This window comes from Carettochelys insculpta, chromosome 8 (genome assembly GCF_033958435.1).
Source record: "Carettochelys insculpta isolate YL-2023 chromosome 8, ASM3395843v1, whole genome shotgun sequence".
Lineage (NCBI taxonomy): Eukaryota > Metazoa > Chordata > Testudines > Carettochelyidae > Carettochelys > Carettochelys insculpta.
The window spans coordinates 45,748,002-45,775,850 of NC_134144.1; the positions used below are offsets into that span (position 1 = coordinate 45,748,002).

The window sequence follows — 27,849 nt, forward strand, 5'->3', positions numbered from 1 at the left end:
TCTTGAGAGATGGCTATAGATGACTGGAACTATTGAGAATTCTCACGTATTCACTCTGACATTCATGTCTGATACTAATTTTGGCACATTGATCAATGGAGTTCTGTCAGAAGTTCAGTTGCTGGTGAGATACATTGTACAACTTTGTAACAACTGTAACTCTCAGTTTCTGATTAATACAATAAGCAGCACATACAATTCTCTTATACACCATTCCTAGTATTCCTCAACTGATTAAGTACTTAATTGTTTTATCACTAAAAATTAATTTCAGCTAGGTCTCTGGACAGCAAAGTGACTCTCAACATAGGTTAATGTTTCATATTTATTCCATATTACTGATTTCCAATGAAACTTGCTCAATTTACAAATCAAAAATAGATTTTTCTTACCACCATCTCATCAAGCACAACTTGGCCTCAGAAAAATCAAAACCAGCATAGGTATTACCATCAACCATAAAAAATCTTAGATATAAACTAAGGCCCTGATCAAGGTGTAAATTCATCCAGAGTTGTCTGGCACAGGTCACTGGTTAATATTTTCAAACCTGCAGGAACCCTGGCACTTCCCACAAGGCAGAAGTCCCGAACCCCAGCATGCCCCACATGGGGCTGAAGGGCCAAACCCTAGGGCTCTGGGAAATATTCAGTGAGAAGTTAAACCCTAGCCTTGATCCTGGAAGATGTTCCAAACGGGCAGGTCCTTGTCATCTACAAGGTCCAGTGGAGTCTGTGTAGAGGTGAGGATCCAGTTGTGCAGATCACCTGCAGCCTCAGGGCTTAAGGGCCCAAACCTGCATTCCCTCCACAAGCAAAAATTTCATTAATTTCAGTAGAAGTTTTGTCTGAGTCAGCAATGCAAAGTCAGGTTCTTAGCTGACAGATTTGTTGATGCATTCGAGAAAATGGCATATAGCTCTGGCTTTTCTGTAACTATTCTCATTTTGTTGTGCTGACTGTAGTAAAGATCTGTTTATCTTTCAACTGAATTCAGAAAGCTATAACTAAAAAGAAACCTAGCAACCCATGTATTGGTCCTCATCATTACCCTTTAGGTCCACTCTTTCAAGCCCTCTATACACAAAACTCCCACTGAAGTAAACAGGATTTCTGTGCATTTAGGGCTAGTGGAACCTTGCTTCTTAATTTAGCAATTTACAAAAATAATGGGATAAAATACTCAGTACATCTCCTTTGGGGCCTTTGACAACTATAACCATCTATCCTACACTTTCAAATCTTCTCTTGAAGCCTTAATGATTGAAAGGACTTATTTCTAACAAATAAATGTCAATGAAAGATAATTTAGGGCATAAAAAATGCTGTTGAGTTTGATAAAATAATCCACAATTTTTGGTACATAGTGACATTTTGCAGGTACAGAGTCAACATCCATTATTTTTTATCCCAAGGTAAAACACAAATACATTGTATTTTTTAAAAAAAAGGAATCACATTGCCATATTTACTATGGATACTCACTGTAACTGGTCCCTTCCTTATGTTCACTTGAGGACAAACAACTCAACACCTTGGTCATGAATTTATTTAAAGGAAAAATGTTTGGGAGAGGAAGTTTAATGAGTTATTTTTAAGTTAAGGAACAAAAAGAAGTGTCGATTCAGTTTTTCACTCATATGTTCTAATCCCAGCTCCCATCATTGGTTTGCCATTTTACCTTGAATAAAAATCACTTTATCTGTACCTCAGTTTATTTAAATTTAAATGATCAAAAGTACAATAATGCCAATCGCACAGGCTTATAATGAGTCTTGGTTAATGTAAGTACACTGAAACATTGCATTAAATGCAGTACACAAATGAAAAATACCTTTCTTTCCATCATGCTCTTCTGGATCCCTTGAAAAACTTTGTCATAGAGTCTTAATTGCCAACAGATGCCTTAGAAAATTGAGAGAAAAAAAATGAAGGTCAAATTCTGCTGTAAATTACAGCAATTCCATTATTCTTTTATTTGTAATTTGATTACTGATAGCTATATTAGTGATAATTTGATATAATCGTGTTATTATTCCAGTGTGCCCAAATATTTCAATGGATCATTCTGAAGTGTGCAGAACTTCCTGAAATAAATTGTTCAGTCTTTAAATAATCGATTCAGCACTGTTCACAACCACTAAAATATTTTTAAGTGAACCAGAAAAAATATTTCAAACTCAAGTAATTATAAATCTTTTCACACCTATCTTCTGGAGGCAGAAGGGAAGCATAGTCCTATGGGGAGGGTGGTAGTCTATGATTCAAGAGGTCCATGTTCAATATTTTCTTCAGTTCACCACAGGTTTCTGGTGTCATTAGACAGGTCAATTAGACCAACATTCTTGAAATCAATGGACTGTAGCTTCCTAACTCCCTGTTTTAGGCACCCGTACAAACTAATCTTGTAGATGCCTCAGTTCACTTGGTCTGAGTCTACACTTGCATTCCTCTTTCAAAAGAGGAACGCAAATAAGGGAAATTGAAAATGCAAATGAGGCACTGATTTACATACCTCATGCTTTATTTGCATAATGTCTTTTCAGAAGAGATTCTTTCAAACGTAAAAAAGCAGCACAGACAGGGCTCTTTCGAAAATATACCCAATCTTCAAAAGAACCCTTCTTCCTATTTTGAGGAAGGATTTTGTTTCTTCTCTGTTTCAGGCAGAAGGGTTCTTTTGAAGATCAGGTTTATTTTCAGAAGCGCCCCGCCTACGCTGCTTTTTTCTTTAGAAAGAATCTCTTCCAAAAAGAGATTACGCAAATGAAGCATCAGATATGTAAATCAGTGCCTCTTTTGCAATTTAAATTTTCATCATTCGCATTCCTCTTTTGAAAGAGGAATGCAAGTGTAGACACAGCCTTGATGTTTACATTTTTGCTTTAAAACATCCCCATATGCCTAATTTTCTGCCTCCAGCCATAGGGTGACCGGTCACACATTTCTGAAATAGCAGACATTCTGTTACTTTTGGGAATGATGTGTGCCTGCCGCTCTGATGTCTCTGTCATATGACCTCACAGATATAGTGTGCCTGAGGTCAAACCACACAGGAGTGTCTATCTTGCCTGTGAGGCCCAATCCAGCCCCATTCAAAATGCAGCTAGAGGAAGCACCCCCATTATAACTTTAGCCCACTGGTTAGAGAATAACAGTGAGGTAGCCATGTTAGTCTGTGTTCTAACAAAACAGCAGATATGTAGCACCTTAAAGATTAACAAAACCATTAGTTAGTCTTGAAAGTGCTACATTTGTGCTGTCTTGTTTGGTTGGAATATTCATCCATGGTGTGGGAAACCGTTATTCAAGTCCCCACTCTGCCTAAGGGGCAGAAAAGATGTGAATGGGGTGCTAACCACCAACCTATGAGAACAAGAAGTCCTGAAGCACCTTGCAGACTAACAGATATTTTGGAGCGTAAGCTTTCATGGGCAAAGACCCACTTCATCAGATGCATCATGTTGGTCTTTGCCCACGAAAGCTTACGCTCCCAAATATCTGTTAGTCTATAAGGTGCCACAGGACTTCTTGTTGTTCTCGAAGATACAGACTAACACTGCTACCACTTGATACTTGTCACCAACCTGTGAGATATTGTATGAGAGTTTCCCTCTCTTTCCTGTTGAGCTGTTTTAGCACTTTAGCTAGGTGCTAAAATAATCATAGCATCAGAGAGAGAATGACGCTTCAGTATAGTGATCCAAGATTCATATAGAAACTAGGAAACTCGTGGTCCAAGTCCCCTACTTCAATGACTCTTTAATTAGATAATATTTAATTGGTTTAAACTAGGGATATTGATTAATCACAGTTAATGCATATGACTAATTTAAAAAAATTTATAAAAATGTAATTGATTAATTGAACTGTTAAACAATAGAATAACAATTGAATTTTATTAAACATTTTGGAGTTTTAGTTTTCAATATTTATTTCTATTAAAATACAGAATACAAAGTGTGTGGTGTTCACTTTGGTATTTTCATGCCCCTTTGTGCTTCAGCCACCATTCTAGAAGACATGCTTCCATGCCAGTGAAACTCCAAAAAAAAAAAAAAAGCATTAATTAAATTTGTGATTCAACTCGTTGTTAGAGAATCTTATGTCTCCTGCTCTATTTTACCCACATCCTACCACATATTTTATGTTCTAGCAATCTCGGATGGTGACCCAGCACATGATCATCTTAAGAAAGCGTTCATAGAATATTTGACAAAATGCAAAGAAGGTACCAACCAAAGATTTTTAAAAATAGCTACAGCACTCAATCCAAGTTTTAAGAATCTGAAAAGCCATCCAAAATCCAAGAGGGATGAGGTGCGGAGCATGTAGTCAGACGTCTTAAAAGACCAGTATTCCAACGAGTGAACTTTAGAACCCGAGCCATCAAAAAAGAAAATCAATTTTCTGCTGGTGGTGTCGGGCTCAGATGATGAAAATGAACACGTGTCAGTCTGCACTGCTTTGGATCATCGTCTAGGAGAGCCTATCATCAGCATGGATGCATTTTCTCTGGAACGGTGGTCGAAGCACGAAGGGACATGTGAAACTTTAATGAATCTGGCACGTAAACATCTTTCACTGCCAGCTACGGCAGTGCTATGTGAATGCTCAGGCCCACTGATGAGAGGAAACGCGGGCAATTGCACTGGGGTCCGGAGCTCCTGGCTGCTGCCACCACTACGGTGGCAGTGGAGATGGTCGCCACAGCTCTGGGCCCCTTTGGCTACGTCTACACGTGAAGCCAACATCAAAATAGCTTATTTCGATGTAGCAACATCGAAATAGGCTATTTCGATGAGTAATGTCTACACGTCCTCCAGGGCTGGCAATGTCGATGTTCAACTTCGACGTTGCGTGGCACCACATCGAAATAGGCGCTGCGAGGGAACGTCTACACGCCAAAGTAGCACACATCAAAATAAGGGTGCCAGGCACAGCTGCAGACAGGGTCACAGGGCGGACTCAACAGCAAGCCGCTCCCTTAAAGGGCCCCTCCCAGACACAGTTGCACTAAACAACACAAGATACACAGAGCCTACAACTGGTTGCAGACCCTGTGCCTGCCGCATGGATCCCCAGCTGCCGCAGCAGCAGCCAGAAGCCCTGGGCTAAGGGCTGCTGCACACAGTGACCATAGAGCCCCGCAGGGGCTGGAGAGAGACCATCTCTCAACCCCTCAGCTGATGGCCGCCATGGTGGACCCCGCTATTTCGAAGTTGCGGGACGCGCAATGACTACACAGTCCCTACTTCGACGTTGAACGTCAAAGTAGGGCGCTATTCCTATCCCCTCATGGGGTTAGCGACTTCGACGTCTCGCCGCCTAACATCGGAGTTATCTTCAAAATAGCGCCCGGCGCGTGTAGCCGTGACGGGCGCTATTTCGAAGTTAGTGCCGCTACTTCGAAGTAGCATGCACATGTAGACACGGCTTTTCAGTTGCAGCCAGAGCATCATTCTGCATGGCTCTGAGGGCAGGGGGGCCAGGGTTGGAATATACCATGGTCTGAGCAGCACTCAGCCACACCCCTACACTGAATTCTCATCTTTTTCATAGAGTGGTTTAAGCCTGGAGAACTATTCTATTTGTTGTAACATGATGACTTTTTTGTAACTAGCTACTGGGAGGAATCATGATAAAAGAAACAGACAGTGGCAAACAGAAAATGTTCACTTTCAAATATCCTGCATTTATCTTTCTGACTATCTGAAGAAATTTGAATCAGATGTTTGCTGTTCAAGTTATTTACCATCTACTCACAGCTTCTGGCAATGTTATCAAAAGGCAAATGAGAAATGAGGTGGGAAACAGCAGACCTTAAAAACAAAAGCATAGGATAGTTGGATTCATAACACTTTTGAATTCATTCATTCAATTCATTCAAAAGTTCCACAAAGAGGAAGCTCATTTCAAAATCCCAGAAAATCCCAGTCCTAATCACTTACTGTAATTTTCCTTGTAAATTACCCACATGGAGGTAAGTAGTTGTTCGGTTATATTTGTAACCATGAATGTTAATTTCCAGCATAACTTTTAAATGACCAAAAAGCACTGTAGAGTGCAAGGCAAATACTTGTGGTTACTCATATATAGAGCCAGCACTCTTGGCTTCATTGTCTGATGACAGGAAGACAAAAATGAGCAACAGAAGCTATGATGCTTGCTTTAGTAACTCCAACCATACAGTTACTGCATTGTGATATTTTCAAAGCATTTAAGGAACCACTATTAGGTTATAAATCTGCTTACTATGTATTTTAGAAATATGTGTCTGTCTGTGCATCTGTGAGTCCATTTTTTCAAGAACTCCTCCAAAACAGTAAGAGCTAGGACCACCACTTTTGGTATGCAACTTCCTCATATCTTAATTTAAAGCAAGGTAATATTTTGGTTGTGCCAGGATAATGGGATATGCCAATTGTTTCTCATTAAACAGAAAGGGAGAGACCTGATAGCTGGGATAGTTATGCTCCACAATGATCACAGGCGACGGTAAGTGTGGGAGACAGTTGTGCTGCAGAGTGACTACAGGGGGGCAGTTGCACATGTAAGAGAGTGGCCACCTGGGACTGGGGCTTTCTGCGTCACAGGACACCTCCTATGGGTAAGCGGTCCCCTGCCCCAAAGCCACAGCCCAAACCATTCTCTCCATGGCTCCATCACCAGACATGGTGTGGGGAGCCTTGCTGGCCAGCAGCCCCCCTGAGGAACAGCTTCCAGCCAGGGCCAAGTAGTGTAGGCCCTGCTTTAGCATCCCCCTCACCCCCCCCCCCCGCATTGGGGAGCGGTGCCGGCAGGACAGTGGAGCCCCAAGGAGCTGCTGGCAGGACAGAGGAGCCCTGGTCACCTTCAGGCTCCCCTGAGCCCCACTATACCTCCCAGCCCCTTGCCCTGTGCCCCCCACGCCTCCCAACCCCCATCCCTGAGCCAACGAGGACCTGAGCAACACCAAGTAAATTCTCTAGTCATATATACTGTACTTACTTTTTTTTAACTAATTCCATCATGTTTAATTAAAAATGACAGATTCTGAAAATCTATTGTCCTGATCTTGTAGCTGGGGCCTCCCATAGGGAGCTCCACTGACATCAGTCAAGCAGGAGCAGATCATAATTTAGGCCCTTGTTCTTCACTACGCAAGAAGTCCAGAGAGAGCAGCCTAGAGGGTCAGGGCCTTATTGTTTACCTTTGTATTTGATACCACTTAGATAATAAAAGCAGAATAATTAGTTTCACTTTTGTTTATATACAATCATTTTCAGCCTAGGGATCTGGCACACTAGGACTAGGACAAAGTTGTAGCATTTGTATAGTAAAAAATGCAGGGAAATGTTTGGCTGTAGGGGGAAAATATTTTAATTTGAATTTTTAGATAATTCTGAAAATAATATGATCTGAATTGTGAACTAAATTTGACCTGATACAGTTCTTTACATATTAATGACTAGAAAATACCTATATATTCCACTATATGAAAATGTGTCACCTGAAGGATTAAATGAAGGGAAAGTTAGGAAAAAGCATAACTGCAACACTAGCTAGGGGTATTTTTACACAATGGAAGATTTGCTGGTCTAGCTATTCTGATGTAATCCCTAGCATAGGCATAGCCTACACTCAAGCTTGGTCTAGCTTGGGGGATTAGGCTGATATAAACTGCCTTGTGCTGACCTTTCTGTGGAACTGTGTTTACTTAAAGTTTGCTCCAACCAATGTAAGTGCCTCTATACACTGATATAGTAACACCATCTTCCTGAGCAGCTTAGAGTCAGGGTCAATGCAATTAGGTAGACACAAGGTCAGTGTAACATAAGAACGGCCATACTGGGTCAGACCAAAGGTCCATCCAGCCCAGTATCCTGTCTGCCGACAGTGGCCAGTGCCAGGTGCCCCAGAGGAGGTGAACCGAAGACAAAGATCAAGTGATTTGTCTCCTGCCATCTGTCTCCAGCCTTTGACTAAAGGCTAGGGGCACCATACTTTACCCTTGGCTAATAGCCATTTATGGACCTAACCTCCAAAAATTTATCAAGCTCTGTTTTAAACTCTGTTAGAGTGCAAGCCTTCACAGCCTCCTCCGGCAAGGAGTTCCACAGGTTGACTGTGCGCTGTGTGAAGAAAAATTTTCTTTTATTAGTTTTGAACCTACTACCCATTAATTTCATTTGGTGTCCTCTAGTTCTTATATTATAGGAACAAATAAATAACTTTTCAATATTCACTTTCTCCACACCATTCATGATTTTATATACCTCTCTGTAGTTATTATGTTACTAACATTACTAACATTGATTGGTACTGGCTTTCAGGAGCCCTCCCACAATGCCCTACTTTGATAATACAATCAGTACAAGCACTCATAGGCTGTGGCTACACTGCCCCTCCCTTTCGGAAGAGGCATGTAAATACAGCTATTTAAAAATGCTAATAAGCCACAGGTTTAAATATCTCACATCTCATTAGCATACCCCTGCAGGATCTTGCTTTTGAAAGGGGCTGCTTTTGAAATCCAAACAGCCATGTAGCCGAGATTCCCTCAAAAGGAAACCCCAAATTCGAAAGCACCCTTCTTCCCAAATTGTTTTTTGGGGGGGAAGAAGTGACTAAAGTTAGGTGTGTGATCTATCATTTAAGTTTATAGAATATGTTAAGTAGAACAGCAATACAAGGAACAAAGTTTTAAAGATGTGTTTTCCAATCCTGTTAGGTCAATGCAGTTGAAAAGCCATCTCAAGATGCAATCTAAAGTGTCAGAAGCTATGTTAGTTAGATGGGCTTCAAAGGTGTTGGTCTGCATGTTCACTGGGCTTTCAATTTTGAGTTAAACTAACCTGATGAGCTAACAATTGAAATATAACTTTTTTTTTACTTGTCAAGACAAGACCCAGAAAAAGAAAGGGGTGGGGGGAGGCCCACATTGAGGTTACTTAATGCTGAAAATGTAAACCCTGATCTGAGCCTCAGTTACCATGTAGTTTAAAAACTCCCCACCCCTCAGACTCGTTATCACTTTATGAAGCTTCTTGATGAATGTGTGTAAAGCACTCTGAGTTTCATAGAGGGCAAGTGCTGTATGAAGCCTGGACTACAACTAGGCACTATTGTTTTCAAACAGGTGCTTAGGCCCGGGCTACTGGATCATCCAGCATCAAAGGAGAGTGGGATCCGAGAGGACGAGGCCAGAAGGAAGGACTCGTGGCTGCTAAGAGAACTTCGCCGGGGAGCCGAGCGCCAGCACCTCCCTCTGCTCAGCAGCAATTCTCACTCGCTACACGTGGGTGTTACCAGTTCCCGGGCGGTGTTTTCAGCTCAGCCTCGCGGCCGCGGAGAACACCACCTCCCTCCCCCGGGCGCGACAGCCGGGCGAAGGGATGCAGCTCCGCGCGTCTCCTGCGGGGGCCGACTTCCGCCGCGCGGGGGCCAGGCCGGGCGGGCTGCTGGGGTCACGGGCGGGGCAGGGCCCGAGCTGTTCCGGCGGGGGGCGGAGCGCTGTCAGGCGGGCGCCGGGGGAAGCCCTGCGCCGGGCTGGCCCGGAGCCAGGCTGCAACCGTGGGCGGCCGAGAGCCTCAGCAGAACCCCGGAGCGCGCCTGCCGCAGCGTCAATGGAAACCCCTCCCCAGTGGCCCGCCTGGCTCGGCCTCTTCTCTCGCGGCGCTGCCGTCACGGAGCGCGGCTCTGCTGACGGGGGAGCTGACGCTCTTGGCGGCTACAGCGGGGCTCTGTACGGCGCTGGCTGGGGGCGGCCGGGCACTGCTGCTAGCACCGCCCCCGGGCGCGCCGGGCTGGGCTTGGGCGCGCGGCGGAGGACGCAGCCAGGTAATGGGAGCACACGTGTGTGTGTGTGTGTGTGTGTGTGTGTGCGGGGGGGGGGTGACAGTCCCACGAGCAACAGAAAGAAACTTCGGCTCGCGGTACCCTGCCCCCTCCCTCCCCAGGGACCTGCGGAGGGGCCGAGAGGTTCCTTCCGCTGCTGTCCCCATGCGCCCCCGCCACGCGAGGCGGGGGGTGGGGCTCCAGCCGGCGCATGGTCACGGCTACGGGGGCATAGTAGCCATCGCGAGGCGAGGCGGGGTGAGGGGGTGTAACATAGGCCCCCGCCTTGCAGCGCAATGTCACTGAGGAGCAGTCCGCCGTGCGCCTGGGAAGTTGGAAATCCAACTCCAGGCAACGGCTTTGCTATTGAACTTCACCAAGGAGGTGTCCTGGCCCCGGCAGGCTGCCCTCCTGTCCGGATTGGATGGCGTTAAGCTAGTTGTTGGGTTCTTTGTTTTTTTTTTAAAGAAGTTCAATTCCATCAATAGTTTTCTGCACAGCTGGATTTCCGCTGGGTGCAGATGTTGCTAATGGCAGCTTAAGCACGGATGGGCAGATAACATATGGAATGCAACATGTTGCCATATGGTCCTCTTAGCCTTTCACCCCCAAGAATATCAATCAAATATGTTCTGGGAAAAATGTAATGACTCTCTGAACAGGAAGATGAATGGCTTGCTGTGATTTATATTCTTTGACCCGATGCTTTATAACAATAAGATGGCAAATGGAACCCACAGTTTTTATAAAAAGAGTGTGACCAAATGGTGCTTGATTTCAAGTATTGTAAACATTTCCATGTTAGGATCTTGACAGCTGTAAAACTGTTGAGACAGTGAAGCATGCCCCAATAAAGCATATCCACGATAAAATGGACAACCAGGGCTTCCAGAGTTTTCAGTACAATTGCTTATAAGTACCTCTCAGAATATTTGAAGGTGTGAAACATTATTATGTATAAACACTCAGATAGGTAAAGCTATCTACACTTCTATTGCACACTGAATAGTCACAGAGAGGTACCCGTGTTTAGCCTGTATCTTCACGAAACAAAAAAGGAGCCCTGTAGCACTTTAAAGATTAACAAAATAATTTATTAGGCGATGAGCTTACATAGGTCTGTCCCGTGAAAGCTTGTCACTTAATTATTTTGTTAGTTTTTAAAGTGCTACAGGGCTCTTTTTTTTTTGTTGTTGTTGTGTACTGCATGCTTGTGTGGACCAGGAATAGAGAAGAAAAGAGGGATGTAGTGGAACTATTAGTGATATTCCAGAAAACAGATCCTGGTAAATTTGTTGCCTCTCACTAATTTCAAATTGGTTTACACTTGGGATCATATTTGGTTTGGTTTTGTTTTGTTTTTTAATTTGTTCTTGCTTTTTTTTTAATGACATAAAGATGTTTACTTCAATGTGACTTTTTTTTCCCAGAAATTACCCTAGCAGAAAACTTAAATAACTTACTGTTTTAACTGATACAGGTACGTATATCCTTTCATATCTTAATCTTATACTTGGAGTGTTAAATATATCTTGGATGTAAAACACTTAGGTTCCAATCAACTCGTTGGAAAGCCTTCCATTGTATCCAGGGGTTGTTGAATTGGTCCTGTAGAGAACTTACAAAGTGTCATGATTCCAGTGTTTTCAAGTGTGAGCAGATTCTAAAGGACCTGCCCACCTGAACATCTAAGGTATTTTTATGTATTTGTGTTCACTCTGAGTTTGTTTTAAAATGCACTTTTACTTTTAATAACTGTAATGTATTTTGTGGTATTTTTGTGATATTTCATTCAAGATGGAAATAAAATTAATATAATAAAAAGAAAATGATTATAATCCACTGTCTAACTATCTAGAGTCTGACATTTAATAAAAAAAATCTTAAATTAAATTATGATACTTATACACATGTAACCAATATAGATTGCAAGCACTTTGGGGCAGGGACTGCTTCTTTGATATATATTTGTACAATGGATAGAACAATGAGGCTCTAGCCTTTAAGTGGTATTGCAAGATTAATAATAAATATTGCTATATATCCCTATATGTGATAAACCTCCAGTTATTAAGCATGGTTGGTCTACTAATAGAAAATAAGATTTCATTATATATAATATACAATAAATAGGATATGTGAGCATGTTTTTAATGAATTTCATGTTTGGGGCATATATGTATCATGCAAAATTATGTTGATGGGACAGGAAGTTATTTCCTTTTCCCATACAGACAACCAGACTTTTTCTGTTAATATAATGGCACCATTCATTTTGCATTAGCTACACAAAGAACAGAATTGATCCCTTATTTGTAATATGTATGTGAATGCAAAGTTTAAGTTTCTCAAATATGAACTAAATTATAATGTTAGATACAATGAGTTATTGCCATTTTGCCAAAGCAAAGATTAAAAAATGCGGTAGAGCCAAAAGTCACTCAAATCACATAAAATAGTTGGTTTCATTTAAAAAAAAAAAGTAATCGGAAAATGTTCAGAAAAAATGGTATTCTGTTAATGTTTCTTGTATTTAACAAGCTTTCCAATGGATGACTGTTGTGGAAAGTACATAGGGAGCACTGTTTTGTGGTTTAATCAGTTAGTGTCTATCTTTATATTACTACCATTTTCATACAGTAATATGAAATACTCTTAACTCCATTGTGTCTGATCTATGAATGATCTTCCTACTTACTGTGCCTGATTGAGTACTTTAAAAACAGACAAACAAAACTGCACAGAATTATAGAGGTCCCCTGAGAGCCCTTCCAGCCCTACATTTCCAGGAGTGTCTCTGACTATTTGGACTGATTTCATTTTTTAAAAAAAATGCTGCAAACCTCATCTACAGGCATTAGGTCTGATTATTTTGTGCTCTCTGTGAACTGATTCTATTCATGCATGGCCTGCTCCCACATAAGACTTATGTAGAATTACTGCCTTAAAGTCCTAGGTAACATCCATTATACTTTTAATTTAATCCTGTAGTACTACACTCAGACAAAAGGTCTTCATTAATGTCAGTGGGGAGCTTTGCCTGGGTAAGGACTGCATGCCAAAATTAAGCTCATAGAAGGATTGAACTGCATTTGAACCTGTCACCATTGTTCTAATGATCCGAGGAGGGAATCACGTTAAATCAACATTTATATTGAACTTTCAGGTATTTGTTTAAATATGGGACTTCTAAAATTTGAACTTCAGTGCTTAAAAGGGTTCCTCATTCACATTTTTTATCTCTTAAATTGCTGACAAGAACACTGATTACATAATAGCACTTGTCATTCATCTGGGGCAGGGAAGGAGAGGAAATTTGGCGGAGGGGGGCGGAAATAAAGGAAAAAATCAAACATCACATATTGTGGATTCTCAGTGCATTAGTTTCCTTAAGGCGTAATTCTGATTGCATTACAATCACAGCTCTTTGCTTATCATTCATTCTGTATTAAAATACTTTGTACTTTTGCTTTTTATTTTGATGTAAGAGCTATAGCAATATGTGACAGACTTGTGAGAAAGTCAGCATATGCTGCTTCTCCCCCCACCTATTTGAAAATGCACTTCTCATTTGTATAGTAGTAATATAGTACTTCTTCGTGCATAATGGAGAGATTCTGTCTCCCGTCTTTCATTTTTAAAAAGACACTTTTTATTACTAGAAGTGACCATTACCTTTGTTTTAAAGTGGTTCAGCCTATTAAGTTACAAGCGTGTACACAATCGCACACTAATACACACTTTTTAGTTTATCTCTTTTTAGTGGGACTATCATGTAAATATGCAATGTGAAAGTGCACTTCATATTTAATATTTTATCACATTGACAGTTGTTTTAATTAAATGTGTTCTTGTATTTAGACACTAAAATACAGCATTTCACTACATTTTATAAAATTGTGTTTGCATTTATTTAGTGTAAGGCTCTTTTTTAAAGCATGTAGTCTTGAATGTTTGTTCTCCCTTTTTTCACATCATTACTCTGATACTGCTTGATTAGCTCCCTCCCCAGTCATGATTGGTAATTAAAATAGGCATTAAAATTAGTCACTTAGCAATTTTGCTGTTCAATTGGCAATTAAATTACTTAATTGCAATTAAAGTCCTAATTTTAATTGGCAAAATGATAGATGTAGATTTAAGATAATATGTATAAATACTTTAATAAGTGTCTATATAAGGATTACTTAATTACTCAACTTCAAGTTTATGCTGTTAACTTTAGAACTTTTAAGTGAGCAATGAAATTTATATTACGTCTATTCTAAGGATATGGTAATTAGAGGTATTACTTATAGGAAAGACCCGTGTAAGTTACTTCTCTTAAAACTATACTGTGGGCTATCCATTGAAATATGTGCTACTCATCAGATTACAAACTAGTCATACTTTTTAATTTTGTAATTTCAGTGTGACTTTCAGACAAATGGTAGATTGGCTCACTGAATGAGTATAAAGTTATGCTGCTGAACATGTGAAATGGAATTACAGTAAACCAGTCAATTTCAGGTGAGAATAACTAGCTTCTACATTTTACATCAAGTTGGAATTTCCAACTATTTAATAGATATCTGCTCAACTACAGGATGATTAAAACATGTTGCAGTATGCTATTTCTAAAAAGAGATTCTGAAGATGAAATTTAAAATATTGTTGTGCATGCACATTTTTGCCAACTTTATTTGTGGTCACTTATAACAGGTAGTGTCAGTGAAACTTAACAAATCTACGTAGATAAGAATTTAGATCACATGATACGAAACTTGCATTATTTCCCTTTGTTTCAGTAGAACTAGACATTGGGCCTTGGGTTGGTATGTCAGTTGCCATATTTACAAGATACAATATAAAATATTTTTAGCTCTTAAATAAAAGGCATTCTCAGTTTAGACAAAATGGAATAATTACTGGTTGATTTTTTTTTATGAGTGCTTCTGGATTTGTATGTAAATATTTTCTTAATATTTTGGATGAGTTAAGATGCATACTCTCTGTATTAAAACATAATAACTTTGGGGCAGCTTAAATATTGTCTTTTCCTATAACTTTTTTCAGTTAATTCTATCTGATTATATCTAAATATAATAGTAAAGATATGTTTTTTTCTAAATTTTGTTTTTATTCTATTTAAATTCAGAACAGCACACTATAATAGCTTCCTACAAAGCAACAGAGATAATTGCATATATAGTTTGTCAAAGTTCCTCCTTATATATATTACAGAGATTCAAGCTTGCTTTATTATTAAGATTGTATTAGTGGAGAATCACTGATTTGTGTGGGTTTTTTTATTTTTAAATATACAGGCTTAATTACAGCAGAAAACTCAATGTGATGAAACAGGAATTCTCAGAAATCACATTCTCTGGAAAGTCAAATATGTGGGACAAATGTTTATTACGAAACTACTGACAATGTCAAGCTGCCTCTCTTTGCTTCTGACTCCATTGAAGTCTAGTGCATCATTACATTGTCTAAAGTGGTTATTTTGCCTTTTAAAATAGTTGTAAAGTGGCCTTAATGAAAAGGTAGCGCTCTTACTTTCACTCAACATAACTTTGCTCTGTAAATTAAGCTTTTGCATTTTCAGAATCCTGTTCCTGCCATTGATTCCACTGAAGTCATGGGGAGCCATACTGTTGACATCAATAGGATGACACACATGGAACTCTTCATACGTTTTTGAGAAGAAGAAACTACTTATTTTGTGTAAGTCTATATTAACCATTGAAACTTAGTACAGGTTTAATTTCTAAGTTGTGATGTATTTTAAATGTATATACACTTTATGTATAATATATACAATAAAATATTACAATTGAGTTCCTTACAGTGATTCCTACTTTATATTTTAACACAATGGCTTGTATGTTTTAAAAAATGCATATAGTTATGTGTTACATAACTACTGGTCTTTTGCATATATTCATGGCCAAATTTTTAGTGACCATAACAATATAGCCACTAATCTTCTATTCTAAAAATGTTGCTTTTTTTAAAAGATGGCATGAATTGTGGACATAGACAAGGGAGAAGACTTTTTAAAAAAACCTAACTCATTAAGTGTTATTGGTATTAAGAGGAAAAAAAAACAAATTGTCTACTACCACAAGTCTGTCCTCCTTAAAACATAGTGTGCGATTTCTGAAAAAGCAAAGCTTTAATTTTGTTTAGGCTCTGTAGAATTTTTCATTCCTTTAAAAAGACAAAAGCTAATATTTTTCTTTTATTTCCCTATGTATTTTTTCAAGATAATAGTAATGGAATGACATTTAAAAGAAACATGCTATGTTTTTTTAAGAACTGTATGAAGTTTTCCCATTTGACTAAAAAACTTTATAAGAGTAGTCATTAGGCTTTAGGCCTAAAAACCTTCACTTCCTGTCAAATGCCACATCATGGTTCCTCTTTATAGCAATAGTGAACAGCTGGATTCATTTTTTAGTATGGGAAGCCACTGAACATACAGCCACAACTTCTACATTTTCTGTGGTTAGGATCCTTTCAAGATAATTTACATAATATTTTTAAAATATGCCAAACCTGGGTTGAATTTTGTTTGGTGATTAAAAAGCCACCACTTCACATGGAATTTGTGACAGAAACTCTTCCTTATGAGCCGATAGATCCCTAGAATCCTATCCCAAAACTGACACACATGATTCAAAGGCTCAAACCAATACACAGTTTATTGTGAGAGTTTCTTTGCAGTTCTTTCAGATCCATGTGTCATTGTGGATTAGGGAGATGAAATGGGTGAGATAATGTTATTGGACCCACTTCTGCTGGTGACAGGGACAAGTACTTCAGCTTACAGAGGGCTTCTCAAATACTTGTCTCTCTCACCACTAGAAACTGATCCAGAAAAATATTACCTCACCCACCCTGTCTCCAACATGCTGGCTTCACTATAGCTACCGCACCACCACCACCCAGGCTATACTAATTGCAGTTTTGTATTGATTGTAAAGTCTAGCCTCCTACTGGTGGGATCCCTGAACTGCAGTGGGTGACAGTTCTGCTGTTACGGTCAATCCACCACCTTTTGGGGGTGATTTAAAACTCTTGCAAACGCTGTGTGCATGTGTTAATACAGCTGAGTGGGGGACACCATGTTTCCTACTGCGAGAGGAAAAGCTGCGGTGTACTGTCATGCGAAGGTAAAGTTTCAGCAGCACATGTCGCGGTCACCACTTCTGTTATCCATTCAACAGCGGCGCAAAAGCAGACCCAAAGCGTAGAGAGAGATGTAATTGTGGTACAGAGCGGTGAGTGAGCAAAGCTTTCAGCAATTTTTTCTTGGTACGGGTTAAAACAACACTCTCGCCCTGTTTAAGGGAAGTAATTGTCCAGGTGCAAACGTTCCTCAGTCTTTCGGCTGTTAGGAATGAGAAAGAGGTGCACCGGCTCTGCGAATAGCCGCTGGTCAGAGCGTTGGCCATATCCGTAAATAACCCAGGGAACCTGCACGCATGAAGTGATGATCACGGAAGGCAGCGGGGCGGGAGCGGGGGAAGAAATGTGCGAGACACGTGGGAGCACCGTGGCGCTGCTGACACCTAGGCGTGCTCTGCAGCTCTGAGTCCCCTTCCCGCTCCCTAAACTTGTGGTTATTTGCAGCGCTACTGTAGCTAGGGCCTGGGGGAACAGCCGCAGACTCCTCCCGACCCACTGAGTGACAAAGGGGCGCTGGTAGCAGAGAGCGGTGCTTACAGCCCCCAGAGCCTTGGTGGCTCCTAAGCTTCCGCCCGGGGCTACCGAGAATAGCCCCGCCCACTCCCGGGCTATAAGCGGCTCCCCCCCGCAACTGAGCCCAGAGCAGGCTGGACAGCTGCTATTTTTGGCGCCGGCGGCGGGTTGCGTCAATCACGGCGCCCCCTTGCGTCACGCGCTGCCCCGCCCCCCTCTCACTTTTTCCCTTTCGTTCGCGGCGGCCCGCGGGTGGTGGCTGACGCTACTGCGCTCATGCAAATGAGCCCCCGCCCGCCAGCCCGCCAGCCCGCCCGGCTCCCGGCCGCGGCGCAGCTTAAGGTGGCAGCCGCTGGTTCCCCTTGCCGGGCACATCTGGCGCCCTAGCCTACCCTGCCCTCCCGGGCGAGCCCCGGCCTTCCCGCGGGAGTCTGCACTGGGGTGTCAGGCTACGAGCGGAGCAGGTGTTGCGGGTGTCCGAGCAGACTCCCACCGAGGAGCAGTTGGCCGGGGTCCTGCCTTGCGGGCACAGGGTTAAAACAAACACAGGTCCCGACCTCGATCCGAGAGCAGGGAGGGCCCGGGCAGGCCAGGCTCCCGACCGCGCATCTCCCGCTCACCGAGCAAGCTTCAGTGGCTCAGCGTGCCGCGCAGGAACAGGGCCGGGAGCAGTGCCAAGGGTGAGCCCACCTAGAGTTCAGGGCAACTCCGCTATACACACACACACACCAGTGTGACCCCGGCAGGAGCTCAGGGCAACCCCGCTACAAACATACGCACACGCACGCATCCCCGTGTGACCTCCATCGCGAGTTTAGGGCGGGCGGGGCGCGCGCGCGCACACCCACCCACACACACACCAGCGTGACCCCGGCAGGAGCTCAGGGCAACCCCGCTACACAGACACACACACATCCCAGTATGACCCCCAGCACGAGTTCAAGGCGGGCGCGCGCGCGCACACACACGCACACCCCCACTCCGCACCTTTTCTCTCCGGAGCTCAGAGGCACAGACAGCGCCGTGCACATACCCACTAACTCGTTCAACCCGGCTCTGGATTTGCCGCGCACAAAAACAGTCCCCGGCGGGACAGGAACTTCCCCACCCCAAACCAGTCTCTATTTCCAGGTGTCCTTCGGCCCCACTTTGAAGCTGTGCAAGCGCCGAAGCGACTCTGCCGGACGTCCAGGACCCATTGCACCGCTTGTCGCCTGAAGCTGTGCTGTTGCGGGAGCCGGGCGCTCTCAGGGCAGCTGCAGACGCCGCTCAGCTGCGCGGGACAGAGCGCTCCGCAACGCGCCTGCAGGCTGGCTCTGGTGCGAGCGGGCGCGGCGGGAAAGGGGGTGGCTCGTCCTTAGCCCGCAGGAAATGCCGCCCTGGGCCGAAAGGCAGCGGGGAAATCTGCGTCTGGCAGCGCGGGCTGCCGCGCTGTGGTGCGGCCCCACAACTTGGCGCAGCCGGAGCAGCCCCTGTCCCGGTGCGCAGACAGCCGCGGGGAGCTCCCAGGGGTGTGACACCGCGGCCGGCGGGGGGGGGAAGGGTAGCCTGGTCCTTTTGCTTACAGCCTTGCGCACCCCGGGGGGCGGCCCCTATGCGGGAACAGCCGTAACGGGCTGAACCGGGGGAGCTCGTTCCCACCTTAAAACCTGCACGCGGGGTGATGTCACGTCGGAAATTTACCAAAGCGAGAACTGGCCAACGGTGCCGCGAGCTCCCGCCCCTCGGCCTGCTGATTGGGCGGGCGGCGCTGACGTGCGCTGACGCCTGGAGACTTTAGGTGCATGCTGGCAGTGCAATACAGAGCCCACATAAACAAAGGCACATTGGAGGGAAGGGCCAGTGTGTCCGGCTTGATCGCGCCGTGCTCCGCCGGCCCCCTGCCGCCCAACAGAGAATAACCCGCGAGGGCTCCGTCCTCGGCCGCTCTCTCCGCCAGTCGGCCCCGGGGAAAGTGGCGCGCGGCCGGTTGGATGAATGAAAAGGACACCGCTAACGAGTGAGTATTTCTTGGTGTGGCTAGCCCCTGTTGAATCTCGCGGCGCGTTCAGGGCCCGCTGAGCCGCGCACTGCTGCCGAGGGGGCGGAAATAGCAGGCGTGGAAATCTTAGCTCTGGCTGTTTCAGATGCAACCTGGAGAAGGGGGTCTGCCCCGCCAGAGCCCATCGCCCGATTCATGGTCGTGCTGGTCTCTGAAGTGCTGGGCTGGCTGTGCGGACGCAGACCGGCGCGGCTGCCTCTCTGTGACTGTGCTCGGCGCTGTATGTCTAAAATGTCATTCCTCCCTCAGCGATCCAGCTCAGGGACAGATGCTAACGTGTAACCAGCTCCGGGGCAAGCCCCTGCCCCTGGCTTGCCGCGGTAACTTTCCCCCGGGTGGGGGACTTAGAGCAGCGAAGTCAGGCTGTGAAAGTCGGCGCGCTTGGCTGGGGCCTGAGCTGACCCGGTTAAATAGCAGGAGAAAAGTTCCTCGGCGTAGGCATTGCTTGGCGGCACTGGCTTTTATCTCGCCGTCCTGAGCGTCCTGTCACTGAGTTGCTGCGCCTGGGCGCGTGTGTTAGCGAGTAGGGACTTGGCTGCAAATCTGCGCTCTTGGCAGAGGTAATTCCCCTAGCCCCCCGCTTCCTGTATTGCCGCAGCGTCCTGTGCCCGTCCGCCAAGCGAGCCGGGATGCCCGTGCATCAGTTACCGCAGCGCGGAGGAGGCTGGAGTGAACAGCTGGATGCCCAGATCAGGGGATTCCCAGCTTGGGCTGGGGATGCAGAAGCGCGGCCGCTCCGTGTGGTGTGAGCGCGGGCTGGAGCCTGTCGGGCAGCTGGCGAGGTTTTCTTCCCACGGGAGGGTAAACTTTGAGTGTGTAGCGGTGTCACGCGTGAAAGGCGTCACGCCATGAAGCAGGCAGCATTTGGTGGGGTTTAAAGGGACTTCTGCTTGAAGGAGCTGGGGGGTCTGTTTATTCCTCGTGTCCCTTCTTCACCTCGGAGCGCGTGCGTGGGAAAGGACGCGAAAATACAGCAGGCACAGCGCTGTTGTGGTTAACTAGGATTTCCTTGGGTCAGGGCGTCCGACGCTGTTAACCAGGTGCCTTCAACCTGAAACTTCTATGGCTGTCTGACTCCGCGATGTCCAGCACCTAGCCACCGCCCGCATCTGGCTGCTTGGCCGGCTGTGTGGGGCCAGTGGGCTTGGACAATAAATATAGGCTCAGAATAATGTGGACCCCACGGGTCTACTACCCTGTCGAAGTGGGTTTGATGGCTTGTATGCCCCTTAGAGCTCTCGTTAAAAGTCACCCCGCATCGCAGGGGTTTCAAGAGACGGCGCAAGATGCGGTGTCCCTCTTTTTTATTCTTCAGTAACTGCATTGGGTTGTTATTCCAGGAGGCGATATGTGTTGAAAAATGTCATCAAATTCTCCCCTCCGTAGCAATCTTAGAACAAAAGTCAGTAACAGTAATAGCGCTAATAAGATGCTTTTAGCAAGTTTCCTTCCCGATAGCAACTGTTTGGGGAAACTAACTTCAACATGCCCGAGTGTCCCGAGCAAAACGTGTCATGGTACCTCTGCCTCGCCCTTAAACCATTTTCAACCTTACCTCTAGATTAAAAGTCCGCCCAGCCTGTCCCACTGTCACTGGCAAACTTTTGCGCTAGGGAAACTTGTGCTTTTGCGACACGTTCGTTTCAAATCAATCCTCAGCAAAGCCGAACGTAAAGTCTATTGTGTCTGTTTCAGAGAGCTCCGCAGCCCTCCCTGATTTGCTAAACTCTTGGAAACTCTGCCTCCGCTGAATCCCGACACTGTCCGCCTTTAATTCCCTCGAAAACGCCTGTAACTCGGCTGAAGGTTTGTGAGCTTAATTTCTTTAAGATTTCAAAGAAACAACTTCACTCCGAAAGCCGCGTAGAATAAGTCAGCCACGTGCGTGGCTGTGTGCCAGGCGGCTTCGCCTTGTGCCCCCCGCTTCGCCGCCTGTCTTAACAGATGAACTCGCTGAACCGAGCGTTCTGCGCAGAAATAAAGCCGCGGGGGCTCATTCTGCCGGGGGCGGGGGGTAGAGACATCGGGGTACACCGGGCACTTGACCCACTCCCAGACATCAGCGCTCCCTGTACTTCAGTGTAACCCCCCCCCCCGCCGGTGAGTACTTTGCTTTGCGCGACGAGGAGGGCGCGCGGCTTCTTAAGGCGGCCCGCCGTGGTGTAGGAAGCAGGGGAGGAAGTGTGCCGTTGCCCAGGCTGAGTCTGTATTACCCTGTTTCGTTTCCAGCCATGCCCTGTGTTCAGGCTCAGTATGGGTCTTCGCCTCAAGGAGCCAGCCCGGCCTCCCAGAGCTACAGTTACCACTCGTCGGGAGAATACAGCTCCGATTTCTTAACTCCAGAGTTTGTCAAGTTTAGCATGGACCTCACCAACACTGAAATCACTGCCACCACTTCTCTCCCCAGCTTCAGTACCTTTATGGACAACTACAGCACAAGCTACGACGTGAAGCCGCCTTGCTTGTACCAAATGCCCCTCTCCGGCCAGCAGTCCTCCATTAAAGTGGAAGACATTCCGATGCCCGGCTACCAGCAGCACAGCCACCTCCCCCCGCAGGCGGAGGAGATGATGCCCCACTCAGGCTCCGTTTACTACAAGCCCTCCTCGCCCCCGACTCCCAGCACCCCCGGCTTCCAGGTGCAGCACAGCCCCATGTGGGACGACCCTGGCTCCCTCCACAACTTCCACCAGAATTACGTGGCCACCACCCACATGATCGAGCAGCGGAAGACGCCCGTGTCCCGGCTCTCCTTGTTCTCCTTTAAGCAATCGCCCCCGGGGACCCCGGTGTCCAGCTGCCAGATGCGCTTTGAGGGGCCCCTCCACGTGCCCATGAACCCGGAGCCCTCCGGGGCGCACCACGTGGTGGACGGGCAGACGTTCGCGGTGCCCAACCCCATCCGCAAACAAGCCTCCATGGGCTTCCCCGGGCTGCAGATCGGCCACGCCGCCCAGCTGCTGGACAGCCAGGTGCCCTCCCCGCCCGCCAGGGGGTCTCCGTCCAACGAGGGCCTGTGCGCCGTGTGCGGGGACAACGCGGCCTGCCAGCACTACGGCGTGCGCACCTGCGAGGGCTGCAAGGGCTTCTTCAAGGTGAGCGCCAGGGGTGTAAATTCACCCCCTCCTGCGCTCGCCCACCCATGCAAAGCAACAGCCAGTACCAGGAGCCGGGGTGGGGAGGGGAGGACGGCAAACACCGGAGCAGGCAGGAGAGGAGGTGAGGGGGGGGGTTGGTGCAGATGACAGCACCCGGCGCCCCTGCTTTTTGCACGGGACGAGGCACACCCAGCCCCCTGGTGCTGGCCCCAGAGGGCTGCGGGAGCTGAGCAGGAGGCATTTGCATGTGCTAGAAGCCGCCTGCCCCTGCAGATTGAAATTGGTTAGGACAGAGAACCGTGTCTCAGCTAACCAAGTGGAACAGAATTCCCTATGGTAAAATTAACTGATCTCTTTATTTCACCATCCTGATTGAATAATCTTATCATTTTAAATAGAGGAGGTCTCCAAGGAATGTAAATAATATGAATGCCCACGGATTTGTATTTACTGAGCGTCTCCTTCTCTTTCCCTTGGCATATAAAACACAGCTAGGAGCTGCAAGGTTAGCTCAAATGTTAACGCTATCCATTTGCTTCTGTTAAATGCCCCGAAAAAAAAAAAAGAGGGAGGGGGAATCCCCGGCCATGCAAGCACTTGAACTTGATCAGTTGGGGGCTGCAGGATTTAATGGGAATTAACACACAACCGGTCGCTTCCTTCTGCTCTCTGTGCAGCGCACGGTCCAGAAGAACGCAAAATACGTGTGTCTGGCCAACAAAAACTGCCCGGTTGACAAGCGCCGCCGGAATCGCTGTCAGTATTGTCGGTTTCAAAAGTGCCTTGCAGTTGGCATGGTCAAGGAAGGTAGGTCCTGCCCCCGCCTTTCCTCTTAGCTAACCCGCCGCCCGCCCCCATCCTTTCCCTTCCCTCCAGCCCACCCCCCGCCCCAGAGGACTTTGTGGCAGGCCTCAGCTGGGAGCCGGGCAGCCTCGGGGGAAATACGAGGATCCCCTGGGGATGAGAAGTCCAAAGCAGCGGCCTTGGCGGCTTAGCCACACCTAGGCCCCGTTAGCGGTGTGTGTGTGAGTGTGTGTGTGTGTGTGTGAGAGAGAGAGAGAGAGAGAGAGACACGTGTGCGGGGCCGGGGACGCTGAACTGCCCTTTCTTTCGCAGTGGTTCGCACGGACAGCTTAAAAGGCCGAAGGGGTCGCTTACCATCCAAACCGAAGAGCCCCCAGGAGCCCTCACCCCCTTCTCCCCCGGTGAGTCTGATCAGTGCCCTGGTGAGAGCCCATGTCGACTCCAACCCGGCTATGAGCAGCCTGGACTACTCCAGGGTAAGCTGGAGACAATATTAACCTACAGACGTAGCTGCAAACACACACACGCGCGCCCAGCTGCAGCGAGAGAACAGGAAGCCCTGCCTGCTAGCAAGACGCGCAGGGCAGAGGGCAGCCAGGCCCGGGTGTGCCGCAGTATCGGGACTGTCGGGATATAGGCTGTATCCCGAGCACCTGCTTCTCACCCTCCACGCACCCGGCAGGCTGCGAGCCTGCACCCCCCGCGCTGGGGAGCGGGTCGGTAGCGAAGCGGAGTAGAAGCGAGGGAGACCTTAGTGCAGCGAGAGACGCTGGGTGTTATCCCAGCTGGCCGGACCTGGAGGCGCTAGGAAAGGGGGTGAACACGCCCCCCCTTCTCTTGCGCGGGGGCTCCCCGCTTCCGAGGCAGGAGGCTGACCCGGGGCCTGGCCCGAAGGCTACCTTGTTAATTGCGTGCGGAGGGCTCCTCCCGCCGCCCAGTCGGTAGCGAGGCGGTAATTTGCATACTCAAAGCAGCGACCCTGCAGCCCCGTCCCCAATTGAATTAATTGCCCTGGAACGTCTCATTGCCTGGCTGGGCCGGGAGAGGTTGAATTGATAGAACCCGGCTCCCCCCCTCGGCGCGGGGCTCGCCAATTTCACGGGTTATATACTCTAGAGAACCTCATTAAGTGCTTCTCCAACCGCCTTCCAGTTCCAGGCCAACCCTGACTACCAGCTGAGCGGGGATGACACTCAGCACATCCAGCAGTTTTATGATCTCCTGACCGGCTCCATGGAGATCATCCGCGGGTGGGCAGAGAAAATCCCCGGCTTCACCGACCTCCCGAAACCCGACCAGGACCTCCTCTTCGAGTCCGCCTTCCTGGAGCTCTTCGTGCTGCGGCTGGCGTACAGGTAAAGGGCCCACACTCCAAAGGCAACTTCCAGCTGATTATGACATCAGACCCCTTCATGGCCCACTGATCTGCGTTTTATTAACTCCTGGGTAATTAGGTGCCTCTTAAATCCTCCCTTTATGGCTCTTCACGTAATTAGTTGTTTAGCTTATCTCCCCCCCCATTCTCTTTCTCACCTCCTCCCCGCCCCCCCCCTTGCATTAATTGCAGGTCCAGCCCAGTGGAAGGCAAGCTTATCTTTTGCAATGGCGTGGTCCTGCACAGGTTGCAGTGTGTCCGGGGCTTTGGAGAATGGATCGATTCCATTGTGGAATTCTCCTCCAACTTACAAAACATGAACGTGGACATATCTGCCTTCTCCTGCATCGCTGCCCTGGCTATGGTAACAGGTCAGTACAGCTCTACCGCCCTGGGTTGGGAGTCTCAACCTCACTCCACATCTCATTTGCCCTGTTCCGAGGTCCACATGGTCAAACCTATGATGTCCTGCGTCCTTGTCTTTTGCAGAGAGGCATGGGCTAAAGGAACCCAAGAGGGTGGAAGAACTTCAGAACAAGATTGTAAATTGTCTCAAAGACCATGTGACTTTCAACAACGGAGGTTTGAATCGCCCCAATTATTTGTCCAAACTTTTGGGGAAGCTCCCTGAACTTCGCACCCTTTGCACACAGGGGCTGCAACGTATTTTCTACCTGAAACTAGAAGATTTGGTGCCACCTCCAGCAATAATCGACAAACTTTTCCTGGACACGTTACCTTTTTAAGACTCTTCCCATGCACTTAAAGTGAACTTTAAAGAAAATAAACGCGGCCTGTCTGAAGGGGAACTCACGTGTACGCAAAGCAGCACCTTTGGGTGTCAGATTCCCAGCCCTCCTCCTCCCCAAAAAAAACTTGCTCACCTCCTGAAGACAGAACGTGAATGGGCATTTTGGCTCTGGGGCATGAAGGATTCAGATGATGGACAACTGAAATACCATGGTATAAGCTTTTTTATTATCGGCTCAAAATATAGTTCAGAAGGACTTCAGATTTAAAAAGACGATCATATTTGGCAACGCCGGGCTAAGACTCATATGATGACAAAGTATTAAGGTGACCCACCAGTCTCAGCCTCTTGAAGACTAAGTTTTCTGATGTAAAAGAAAGCTGTAATATATACTAAAAACTAAATGTTGCGTGGGTGGCATGACATTAAAGAAGGCAAAGGCTTGTAAATTTATCAGATGCAGTTTGGCTTTTAAAATTATTTTGTGCCTATTTATGAACAAATATTAAAACCAGTTTTAAAAAAAAGACAAGTCTGGAAAAAGAGAATTAGGTAACAGTGAAAAGGGAAAGCATGATGAATCTAAGATGACAATGTTATAGGCACTTGCTAATTCAGTAATGTCTATATTCTATAAATAGTATTTCAGACACTATGTAGTCTGTTAGATTTTATAAAGATGGGTAGTTATCTAAGCTTCAAACATTTTCTCAATTGTAAAATAGGTGGGCACAAGTATTACAAAACCGAAATCTTGGACAAAGGGGCACATCGTGTTTGTAAACACCGTCCAACATTCCTTGTTTGTAAGTGTTGTATGTACTGTTGATGTTGATTAAAAAAGTTTATATCTTGATTATTTTGTTGTCTAAAAGCTAAACAAATCTTGCATGCAGCAGCTTTTGACTGTTTCCAGAGTGCTTATAATATACATAACTCCCTGGAAATTACTGAGCACTTTGAATTTTTGTTTTGTTTTTTATGTCTAAAATTGTCAGTTAATATATTTTATGTTTGAGTAATATTTTAATATTGCCATATTCTGTAGTATTTTTCTTTGTATATTTCCAGTATGGCACATTATACAGGTCACTGCCTTTTTTTCTATGGTGTATGACAGTTAGAGACGCTGAATTTTTTTTCCCTGATGATAAAGTCTTTCTTTGAGAGAGACAATTTTAATGTTTACAACAATAAAACCGTGTAAACGAACAGAATTTCGTCTTCTTTCCATCTAAGCGAGAAGGACCACTATCAAAATCCATTGCAGATAAAGAAAATTGCCTGACAGCTATAGTCATAAAAACTGAAAAGGCGAGAGCGGATGCGCTGTGGCACTTAGTTATTTGTGGAGCTGAATTTGCAGCCTCTGAAGGAGAAGCAGGAGGAACCCTAAAAGGTTGGTCCAGATTTTATTCTTAGGAGGCCCCTGCCCTTGTCCAGAGTTCTAGCACTGCCGTTAACGCCCTCGAAGTAATATTTGTTCTTCCGAAAGATCGTTTTGATGAAATCACGGGACTTTTGGGACTCTAATTTCCCAGATTCTGGGCTGTGTCCCCGGGGGTGCGGTTTGGGTGGGAAAAAGGCCGAAGCCTGTTCTCTGAAGCCAGATTAAAAAAAAAAACATGTTCATAAACGTTGGTTCCATGAAAATATTTGCAGTTTCATTGCAGCATCAGTGGATCCTAGCTGCCAACACTTCGAGCTGTCTTCTCTTTGGAGAAAAGTTTCGGAGGTGCAGCCCCGTTAGTGTGTTCCACCAAAGCCAACCAGGAGCACTGCGGCACCGTGAACACATTTATTTGGGCATAAGCTTCCGCGAAAGTTTATCCCGAAATAAACTTGCTGGTCTTGAAGATGCCACAGGACTCCTGGCTGGTTTTTTCTTTGAAGAAAGCGCCTGAGTAAATGCGACAGCAATTGCCTGGCTTGGCTTCGGCTTCTGAATTGTGCTGTCTCAGGTGGAGGCACTTTAAGACAATGAAGCCGAGAAAAGCTGATTTAACTGTTTAGCGTGAGCCCAAGCGTCTTATGCTTCAGCCCGAGTCTGGGCAGTGGGTCTCTGTGTCGTAGCCTTGAACGGCGTGGGCTGCCCAGGAGTGGAACTGAAGGTAGAGCTGAGAAATGGGGCAAGTCTGGCGGGTTGAAGGATTGCGCTGGGGGGGTCGCAGCTGCCGTGAAAGGGAAGCGCTGGTATCACAACACGGACTTGAGACGATCCCGGTCTAGGAGCTTAGGAAAGGGGAGCGCAGGTGGAGACGCCGCCCAGAGAA

General features: G+C 46.1%; 1 protein-coding gene and 2 long non-coding RNA genes across 7 annotated transcripts; 2 read left to right on the top strand and 1 right to left on the bottom strand.

Moving 5' to 3' along the window:
* Positions 1 to 765: 765 nt before the first annotated feature.
* Positions 766 to 5,804, bottom strand: LOC142017189 (uncharacterized). Its single transcript, XR_012646478.1, has 3 exons — positions 5,766 to 5,804; positions 1,834 to 1,904; positions 766 to 805 (listed from the first exon to the last, which is right to left on the bottom strand). It is a non-coding gene; the product is annotated as an uncharacterized LOC142017189 (long non-coding RNA).
* A 3,758-nt stretch (positions 5,805 to 9,562) lies between these two features.
* On the top strand, positions 9,563 to 15,793 carry LOC142016909 (uncharacterized). Its single transcript, XR_012646412.1, has 4 exons — positions 9,563 to 9,821; positions 11,249 to 11,298; positions 14,229 to 14,327; positions 15,409 to 15,793. It is a non-coding gene; the product is annotated as an uncharacterized LOC142016909 (long non-coding RNA).
* A 3,241-nt stretch (positions 15,794 to 19,034) lies between these two features.
* NR4A2 (nuclear receptor subfamily 4 group A member 2) lies at positions 19,035 to 26,759 on the top strand. Of its 5 annotated transcripts, none has more exons than XM_075000877.1 (8): positions 19,035 to 19,506; positions 21,244 to 21,354; positions 21,778 to 22,643; positions 23,324 to 23,453; positions 23,763 to 23,926; positions 24,603 to 24,805; positions 25,018 to 25,196; positions 25,315 to 26,759. In XM_075000877.1, the coding sequence occupies exons 3-8, from the start codon at positions 21,780 to 21,782 to the stop codon at positions 25,569 to 25,571; spliced, it is 1,797 nt and encodes a 598-aa protein (XP_074856978.1). In that variant the 5' UTR covers positions 19,035 to 19,506; positions 21,244 to 21,354; positions 21,778 to 21,779; the 3' UTR covers positions 25,572 to 26,759. The 5 variants fall into 5 exon arrangements, with proteins under 5 accessions (XP_074856978.1, XP_074856980.1, XP_074856977.1 ...); XM_075000879.1 differs by having other exon boundaries at positions 23,763 to 23,851; XM_075000876.1 differs by having other exon boundaries at positions 25,018 to 26,759.
* Positions 26,760 to 27,849: the final 1,090 nt, after the last annotated feature.

Bases quoted from the DNA above. Each gene is read 5' to 3' on its own strand.
- NR4A2 (XM_075000876.1), top strand. From the start codon at position 21,780: ATGCCCTGTGTTCAGGCTCAGTATGGGTCTTCGCCTCAAGGAGCCAGC. The intron at 23,454-23,762 runs GTAGGTCCTGCC...TTTCTTTCGCAG, and splicing joins AGTTGGCATGGTCAAGGAAG to TGGTTCGCACGGACAGCTTA. The intron at 24,806-25,017 runs GTAAAGGGCCCA...CATTAATTGCAG, and splicing joins GTGCTGCGGCTGGCGTACAG to GTCCAGCCCAGTGGAAGGCA.